Raw genomic sequence first — 9,380 nt, 5'->3', positions numbered from 1 at the left:
CTGCGGTTAAAAAGTACAGTGGCTTTGCCGGACGACCGTCGTCAGATGATGAGGAAGAGTTTCGACCCGGTCAAGCTCGTGCTACGTCGGGTGCCGCAATTGCGCCGCCTCCTTCGTTGCAGGAATCAATCGGTGTTCCGATTCCGGAGGGTGGATCCAAGTGCGCACCGGTTTGGTGTGGAAGTTTCGTTTGGCGGAAAAACTTTAAACTGTTCCCTCACTTTTCAGAGTGTCGCAGTTGGCGGCGTACGGTGGCAGTTCAGTGGCGGCCAAAATTATGGCCAAGTACGGTTTCAAGGATGGTCAAGGATTGGGTAAGCAGGAACAAGGTATGGCCGTTGCCCTGCAGGTAGAGAAAACGTCCAAACGCGGGGGACGGATTGTTCACGAAAAGGATATTCCTGCGACAGACAGTACAACGCCAGGAAGTGAACCTGCCTCCGGTTCACCTCCAAGAACCGGATCCAATCAGGAACCGTCGATAACGGAAATTATGAAATCACCCAGCAAAGTGGTACTACTGAGGGTAAAGATCTCTACCGGTGCTGTAATCCGTAGCGCCGAACACTTATTTAATACCTGCGCTTTCCACAGAACATGGTCGGTCCGGGTGACGTAGACGATGAGCTGGAGCCAGAAGTAAAGGACGAATGTAACACAAAGTACGGCGATGTGGTGACTGTGGTGATACACGAAGTAGTAAACGTCGTTCCGGAAGAAACCGTCCGCATCTTCGTCGAGTTCAAGCGCATGGAGAGCGCCATCAAGGCGGTGGTGGACTTGAATGGCCGCTTTTTCGGCGGACGACAGGTACGCGCAGGGTTCTACAACCAGGAACGGTTCGAAAGCATGGATCTTACTGGATAGGCTTGGTCACACTGGCCAGAAGTGCCGCCGTGTAATTAGCAACTTCTCATAGAAGTTACATTCGTATAAAACTCTACAACTTGCACAACCGATCGTTAGCTTCCTTGGATTGATTTCGCGTTTGTTTAGAAGGAGCTCCTGTTCTCCACGGTACTAATAAAACCCGATGCAACCTTGATGAAGCACGAAGCGCGTCTTTTGATTGTATTTTTCGTTACAAGACGTTAGCAGTGGCGTTAGGCTTTACGTATTACAGTATGAGATGAGCAAAAAGGTGTGGATTGAGGTAATTACGTTGACGACGGTTGACATTGAAACGAAAGAATGCAACGCACAGCACAATCCGGAATGTCCGGCTCAATCGTCCCGTTGATTGACTAGAATTTGATCTGCAGTGCCCAATGGCGCCCAATCACATTGGAAGCAAACATTCGAAAGGCGTTTAATTTAATCTCGCGAAGCACGAATGCAATGTATGACGAAGAAGCACTCCCCACAAGTGCGGCCGGCTTAAACAGTAACCAGTTATGGCACACTCCCGGATGGCCCATCGAATTCGTCCACGGCCTCGTCAATGGTGGAATCCGATTCTGCTTCCTCCGGATTAATCACGAGCGTTGTAATGCCCGTTGTGACCAGCCTGACGGGTGGGGCCGGTGGCGTGGAGCAGTTCTCGTAGATAGTTGCACCGTCTTGGCGTGTGACGCGTGTGATGAGAATTTTGCAATAGAAACACTGCTTGCTGTTCATCAGATGCTGCATGATGCACGTCCTGTGGGAAAAGTTTGGAGACGGATGTCAAAGCATGCGTGAGTGTTGAGAAGAGAGAGTGAGAGTGAGAGAGAAACAGTGAGCGAGTTACTAATAATGTGTGAATCATCCTTGCACCGCATCCTGCCGCAAGTGACAGGTTAGTGACGATACAGCAACGACAACCACAACACGGAACCGGAACCAGCATCGGACCATCCTCAAAATATTGCCACGTCGTGGTTGTCCTCATCGACGGTGCTGCACCATTGTTTTCGAATTATTGAACAACCCACCAGGTTGGCACACAGCATCGCCTACTATCCCGGCCAGCAATAGCATCAAAGTGCCCGAATTTACTTTTGCAGCCGCTCCTTCTGTGTGCTGTGTATGTGTGTCGATGGCTGGCCAAAATTAGAAAAGGTATCTCCTGTTCCGGCGACGGGCCATTTCGTTCCGTCTTCCAAACATCCAACAGGACACGCAGGTCGGGAACGACGAACGGGTTCGGTGGTACAATATTAAACTCCTGATCGACCGCAGTAGCCCCGTTGGTTACCCGTTCCCGGTGCAATTGGGAACCGGATTGGGAGTCGCTTAGTGGCCAAAAATGGAAATACTTACGCAATCGTATGTGCACGGGCTCATGACCGCCACGAGTGCGACTCGCAAACGAGACATCGAGGCGAAGGAGAATCTATGGTCATCGATACTCGGCGAGGTTCAAACGGTGCACGGCAACACTAAGCTGCCATCGAACAAATCGGTTCTGGTGTTGGGCGATAATGAGAGCGGCAAAACGACACTCGTTGCCAAGCTGCAAGGCGTCGAGGACCCGAAGAAGGGTTCCGGCCTCGAGTACGCCTTCATTGACGTGCGGGACGAGTATCGCGACGATGCCACGCGGCTCGGTATGTGGACTCTGGATGGCGATCCGGGTCACCGGAACCTGCTAAAGTACGCACTCAACGAATTGAGCTACGCACACACCCTGGTCATAGTGACCCTGTCGATGAAGACACCGTGGAACTGGCTGGACCAGTTGCAATACTGGATGAAGGTACTGGAGGACCACATTGCTGGGCTGCCGCTAGAACCAGACGTTAAGCAGCAGTGCCAAGCACGGGTACTGACCAATTGGCAGAACTATTGCGAAACCTTTGACGATCTCTTCGTTCCCGCGTCACCCATCGGCAAGCGGATCAATGGGCTGTCGTCGGTTGACGATGACGTGCTAACGCTACAGGAGGACGTCCTCACCACAAACCTGGGACTCGACGTGGTAGTGGTCGTAACGAAGACCGACTACATGGCAACGCTCGAGATGGAACTCGAGTACCGGGACGAGCATTTCGACTTCATGCAGCAGTGGCTCCGTCGGCTATGCCTGGCGTACGGTGCGTCACTGTTCTACACCAGTGCGAAGGAGGACAAAAACTGTGACCTACTGTACCGGTACCTGACGCACCGGATCTACGGATTGCCATTTCAAACTCCCGCCTTCGTTGTGGAAAAGGATGCGATCTTCGTACCGGCCGGATGGGACAATCGCCCGAAGATTAGCATTCTGTACGAGAACCTGCTCTCATGTAAAGCGGATGACGACTACGACACCATTATCGCATCACCGCCTTCGAGCAGGAACGAGTCGAACCGGGAAACGGAGATTTCGACGGAAGACGAGCAAGCTTTCCTGGCCCGCCAGCAGCAACTGCTTCACCAAGGCAAACCACGGGGCGAATCTCCGCTGCGCTCGTGCTCCCCCAAGAAGGTAGACGGAAGACCCACACCCGGGACGCAGAGCGGTGAAGGGGTGCTGGCGAACTTCTTCAACTCGCTGCTGCACAAAAAGTCGATCTCGCCCGGCCCCACCAGCGTCGTGGCGTCACCGCGGACTACCAGCGATGAGGTACCGACGAGCGATGAAATTTCCATACGCACCGAGGCCGCCCTCGAGCTGGATCGGCTCGCACGGAGCGTGAACAAAGATTTCGACCCATCGACGGTTCAGTCCGACTGTTGAGCGGTCTGTCACCACATCCGATTACTCCGTATGCTCAATATAGGCTTATTTTGTGTGCTCAATAAATGCTGATTATTAAATGGCAATGGTTTGCAGCGTACTTACTCGCAAGACTGATGGTGACACGGTTCGAACGCGGCCGAGTTTGACTTGGCGTAGCAAATCGGACACAGCGAATCCTCCGACAGGACGGTGATTTCCGAGAGTAACGTTTGGCGCAACTGCAGCGTCTTAATCAGCTGCACGATTTGCCGTACCTCGTCCTCCGTAACGTGGCTGGTGTCTGAAAGTGTAATCCGAAAGCAAAATACCATCCGCCGCAGTTTAGCGCCCCGTTTGCTCCGTCCCACCCGCCATCGGTGTGTGTCTTACAGTCGGCCATGTTAAACTTGATGATCGGGGGATCGGGAATGATCTCGTGCGATGGACCCGGCGTGGAGAACGGTGACGGCACCCGTACCTCGTTCGTCAGCGGATCGATGTGTGCTCGCATCTTCGGGTCAAAGTTCCCCCGTGGGGCTGCCTCTCCATTGCGGCCGCTGCTGATCGGAGTTTTCACCTCGCCCAGGGCGTACTCCAGGCTGGCTATGTGGAAGCTCGTGTCCGTGAGCAGATACTTCGTGATGCGCGGTATCTTGAGATCCATGCAGCTACCACCGAGTTCGTGGCGCATCAACGCCAGCAGCATCCCGATCGTGGCACTGATGATCGCAAAGTGTGTCACGTTGCTCAGTTCCGGCAAGCACAGGTCCATCACGTGCTGGAAGCACCCGGGCGGAACGGTGACGCGCGACAGCACCTGAATCGCGAGCTGACAGATGCGGCCGAGAATGATCTCCCCGTTCGCTCGGGAAGCGTCCTGGAATAGGCTCGGTGTGATTGTGACAATCATTTCCAGCGCACGCATCAGTGAAACGGTTAGCTCGAAGCACATCGAGCAGATTTTCAGCTGCTTCGCCTCGACGGCGAGTTGTTCCTCGCGTTGCGATATGTTCTGTATCTGTGAGAAAGCGGTGGCATGTGTGTGAGTGGAGGCCATGTAACCTGGCTCCCAAGTACTTACATCCTGCAGAATGTGAATGAACTCCGAAAACGCCCAGTTCAGCTGCGACAGCACCGAGTTCAGGAACGTCGTGCAGAACGGCTCGTCCCGGCTGAGCGTGTCACTGATCAGGTGCTGAAAGTGCTCCGAAGGACAGGCGGGCGCCACCAGGTGCAGCAAACCGGTGTGCGGTCCACTCTTCGAGCGGCTCCGGTACAGGCCGAGCAATCGTCTGGCCGCCGGATCTTTGCCCGCCTGCCACACGCACGGTGGCCTCGATTCACGGTACGCAAAGCCGTGACCGAGCCAGAACCGCAGGAACAGCCAGTTACTCTGGCCCCAGGCCCGGTTCTCGTACGGCCGTAGCAACGCCCGCACCAGGGCCTGCTGGTTCTCGGCAGTGGCACCCTCGAGAGCTCGAATGCCGGCCTCATGGCAGGTGAGTGAACCGAGCGCTTGAATCAGCGCATCCTTGCACGACGCCTGTACGACACGCCCGTCTCCCAGATGACGGGCCAGAACGTTGGCGGCCGTTTGAATCAGTGGCCGGTCGGCAGTGAGGTCGTGCTGGAGGGCAGTGTCGTGAAAGCTAAAGTCCAGCACCGTATCGAGCAGGAAGGGCGTTACGTTGACGTAGGTTTCGGGCAGAAACGCAAACAGAACCTCGTCCTCGCTGAACCGGTGCACCGTGTCGAAGATGATGCCGAGCAGCCAGCAAAGCAGTGACCGTCGGTGCGAACCCAAGGCCACCGACCGGTACCAGGCCTGTTTGCGTGCCAACTCCATCGAGCGTTTCTGTGGGAACACTAGCCGGATAAAGGAACACGATAAAGCCCTGATTGACGCACTGGAACTTACCGCAAAAATGCTCTTCCGCTGACCGAAGCGTGCGTCCAGCTCGCTCAGCAGCTCTTCGTGCGACTGCTGATTGTAACCCCCGGAATTCTTCCCGTCCACGGAGCAGCGCTTCAGTTCCTCCAGATTGTGCATCACCTCGTCGCAGTTAGTCTTCGTCTCGAGCAGTATGTCCGACAGGTGCGTTATGTTGTCCCGCAGATCCGCTATCATCACCACGTACTTGTGCGCCACGGCGTTGTAGAAAATCACACAACTGTCGAGCAGCTCACAGACGGCCCGATACGGATCAAGCGGACCACATCCGATCGCGGTTCCTGCCCGGCCACCCGATGACCCTGTGGTGCTACTGGCGCCCTCTTCCGGATTGCTCTGGGCTGGCTGTTGTTGCTGCTGCTGCTGCTGTGGAGGCTGATGTTGCCGATCGGGTACGCTGTTGGCTGCACGGGAAACCAACGAATAGGCAGTGGTCGGGCCGCCTGACACGAGAAACATGGCCGAATCGAGGAAAACATTGAAGGCAGCTGCAAAGGAGTGCGAACGGATGGAAGGTAATCGTTTGACCAAAAACCAGGACGTCCTTCTGCTCAAAACTCACCAATTTCGCTTCGCAAATCACTCGCCTGATCGGCGTCAACCAAGCTCGGATGATCGCCGCCCAGCCTCTCGAGCAGCTGCTCTCGGAAGTGTTTCCTCAGGTACGACAGAACCCCACCGATGCGGTCCAGGTTTGCGTACTTGAACGAACCGTCGTAAAATAGCCGACAATCGATGGACGGTGCGCTCGGCTTCTTCCCCCGTGACGCGCCGGGAGTGTGATGGTCACCGCATTCCTCTTCCCACACGGTTTTGGCGACGTCCAGGAGTGTGCAGAGAAATGACAATCCGATCGCCGGTTGTGTTGTGGACGAGTACAGGCCGAGCTGATAAAAAGGACCCATCAATCAACCCATCATGACGCACCCCCAACGCTCGGACACCTACCCTCAGCTCCACGTTGTTGTCCATCACGAATTTGCGCACTTTGGCCACAAACAGCCGCCTGCTGGACGGGGAGCTTGTCTCGTCACCGTCCCGGTTGTTCATCAGCACGTGGATGAGATTCTTCTGCAGCGTGTACAGCACCGAGGTGTGTGCTTTGAGCTTTTCGCAGGCGGCCAGATACGTTTCGCGCGACCCGCCCAGTCCGGCCGTCCAGATGTGGTCATCTGGCAGGAGCTGCTCGAGCGTCGACTCGTCCGGCGGCTTCGTGTAGAGGAACAGCGGCAGGCAGTTCTTCTTGAAGAACTTACATTCGAGCAGATACTTGCGCGTGGCCGGATGGTTGCAGACGCACGTCAGAATGACGATCGTTTTGCGCTGCTTCTCGTACTCCAGATCGACCGGCGTCTCCTTGTACGTGTTGGCGAGAAAGTTGAGCAATCGTTTCAGAAAGAGCTTCATCTCCTCCGGCTCCAGGTAGGTCCAGAGGAGCGTCAGAAAGGTACCGAGCGTGCTCTCCGGGGCCCCCGGTTGCGTCGGGGCTTCGTTACGGCCCCCGGCATTGCTACGCAGCACGCACAACCGCCGGATGTAGCCGAACACCTTTTCCTCGACGACGTACGAATTACCGAGGAGCGGCGCAATCCGTTCGATGAGCGCGGCCGCAAGCAGCATATAGATCGTGTCGGGAGTGACGACATTCGGGTCAGTCGCACAACGTTCCGCTTCCCGGTTTGTGCGACGCGAATGTTGAGAGATGGTGCCGGACAGGTTCACCAGATACTTCAGCAAACAGTCGGCCTTGTACAGCTCAATCTCGGGCGGTTCCTGGAGTGGCCTGTAGCGATCGACCGGATGCTTGAACGGCGAGCCACCGAAGTTGGCCGTCAGACTGTCGGTGTACGCTAGGGACACTGCCGGGAACAGCGCCAACCCAGGACCCCGCTCGATGTCATTGAAAGCCTCCCCGAGCGGAGCACCGTTACGGTAGTACTCGATCTGTCCCGCGTCCATATCCACGCACACTCCGAAGATATCACCCGAGCGCCAGAATGGACCATACTTTTTCGTGTACACGTGCCAGATCCGCTGCTTGCTCCCATCCAACCCGTAACTGTACCGTGTGTCGCCGACGCCCGTGTCCTGTGTGAACTTGCAGTGCGCGGAACACCAACCGATTTGCATCACGCCCTTCGATCGCAGCTGGACCTACAACGACGGAACGACGGTGAAACTTCCACGGGACAGGTTTTACCCCCGTGCCCTGCTCACCTCATACATCCACCGGCCGCTGTACACACAACAGTTTGCCTTCACGGTGGAGAACGCGTTGGGCGATTGAAGCGTCAGCTTGTCCTTCGATATCAGTATCGACCTATCGTCCGCCACGTCGAAGATGGTTCGCCGAGGGCCCAGCCTTCCCTCGACCGGAGCGTCATTCGCAGAGTGGTGCGGCTCGTACGGATGGTCGTTTAGTTTCTCGTCCAGCCACATTCCAATTTCCGCTAGGTACCTGCGAGTCATCAGCGATGCAGAAAGGTATCAATTTACATACTTAGCGACACACCCCTCCGGGCTAATCGTGGCCTTCGAACGTGTGCTGCTAATCACTTACTCCGACAGCACGAACCGATCCTCGCGCAGGGCGTCCTTGTGCCGGGCCCCGATGGCAAGCGTGCAGTCGCCGTCGAAAATGTTGGCCACGCTCGACAGAAAATCCATTGTTGTGGCCGTTCCGACGTCCTGTTTTTGCGACGGACACAATGTTCACTCACTGACTGCAGCCGTTCGACAGCGACGGCGCTCCTCTGCTTACTGCGATCGACACAAAGGACATCCTGCGAAAGCGCTTCCGTACAAAGGATCCGCGTATCGATTGATGTGTCGACACAGAGACAACGACACCGAACAAGCCGCACCTCTCGAAGCGCCCGCGGGCGAACGCAGGTCAACCGTCCGGGAAGGGTTGGGCCGATTCGTGGTACGGAACAAGGATGCGAAGGCAAACAGCTGTTTACGAATGGCGTGTGCAGGCCGCGAAAGGCGAATGACAGCCCGATGCGTGTTGGTGTGCGTGCGTTTCTACGGCAACCGAAGGACGGTTGCCAAGCGCGCGCGATTTTGTTCGTCCTGTCGGGCGCGCTTTGTAAGCTTTCGCGAGTCCATGCGGTTGGGTGAACCCGAAAGTTCATCGGTAAATTTTTTTAACATGTTCTATATTGAAATATGGTTTTATTGTTTTCGTTTCATTGGCATTTCTTCTACAACGTTGAAGTCAAATTCAGAATGTTTAGTTTATTTCGTTGCGCAAAAAGCGTTACACGTAAAAAATCATCTTAATATTTCGAATGAAGTAGATGAGATATTATCATCTTATTGAACTTAAAATTAATGAACGAAAAAAAAGTAAAACCAAACAGGAATAAATGGGGCAAAAATACAAAATATTTATAATTATAAATATTACAGTTACTAAAACTATTCAAATTAGTTATAAAGCATCGAGAAGAAGCATGCATTCATTCTAGCCCAATTTGATTCATGATTAATGCTGGCAAATGTACAGAGTCTTTTCTTCGTTTTCTGAATGATTTACGGTTTTACCAATAAATACCTGATCGGGATAAATCACGCATGCAAACTGCAACCTTGTCATCGGCCAACAAAAAAAGTGTCCCCAGCATTGGAAATTATGCTCCTTCGTCCGTGTCCGCGGCAGACGAACCCCAGCAACCGTAAACGAATCGCATGATCGTAATTCATTCGAATTTAATTATTTATTAATCTCAATTGCATACACTCCACCACGCGAGCGGGAAGATCGCTCCCCGCGGACACACGCTGTAAATTACAATTTCATTG

The 9,380-nt window shown here is 54.4% G+C and overlaps 3 protein-coding genes across 3 annotated transcripts in view; 2 read left to right on the top strand and 1 right to left on the bottom strand.

Moving 5' to 3' along the window:
* Positions 1-1,052, top strand: part of LOC131209481 (splicing factor 45) — a 1,739-nt gene extending 687 nt beyond the window's left edge. Inside the window, exons 2-4 of the mRNA XM_058202559.1 lie at positions 1-160; positions 229-526; positions 595-1,052. The exon at positions 1-160 is cut by the window's left edge and continues 460 nt beyond it. Coding sequence (XP_058058542.1) covers positions 1-160; positions 229-526; positions 595-867 — 731 coding nt within the window. The 3' untranslated portion in view covers positions 868-1,052. The remainder of the gene's footprint in view (positions 161-228; positions 527-594) is intronic.
* Positions 1,053-1,392: 340 nt separating this feature from the next.
* On the bottom strand, positions 1,393-8,240 carry LOC131208069 (E3 ubiquitin-protein ligase RNF123). The gene is made up of 9 exons (XM_058200715.1): positions 8,134-8,240; positions 7,791-8,031; positions 6,522-7,727; positions 6,136-6,460; positions 5,541-6,061; positions 4,704-5,477; positions 4,013-4,640; positions 3,746-3,923; positions 1,393-1,639 (listed from the first exon to the last, which is right to left on the bottom strand). The coding sequence occupies exons 1-9, from the start codon at positions 8,238-8,240 to the stop codon at positions 1,393-1,395; spliced, it is 4,227 nt and encodes a 1,408-aa protein (XP_058056698.1).
* LOC131210014 (cytoplasmic dynein 1 light intermediate chain 1-like) lies at positions 2,228-3,640 on the top strand. The gene has a single exon (XM_058203196.1). The coding sequence runs from the start codon at positions 2,228-2,230 to the stop codon at positions 3,638-3,640; it is 1,413 nt and encodes a 470-aa protein (XP_058059179.1).
* Positions 8,241-9,380: the final 1,140 nt, after the last annotated feature.

This window comes from Anopheles bellator, chromosome 2 (assembly GCF_943735745.2).
Source record: "Anopheles bellator chromosome 2, idAnoBellAS_SP24_06.2, whole genome shotgun sequence".
In the NCBI taxonomy this organism is placed as follows: Eukaryota; Metazoa; Arthropoda; class Insecta; order Diptera; family Culicidae; genus Anopheles; species Anopheles bellator.
Note: the sequence above shows the minus strand (reverse complement) of the source record. Positions and strands in the feature narration are given on the sequence as shown.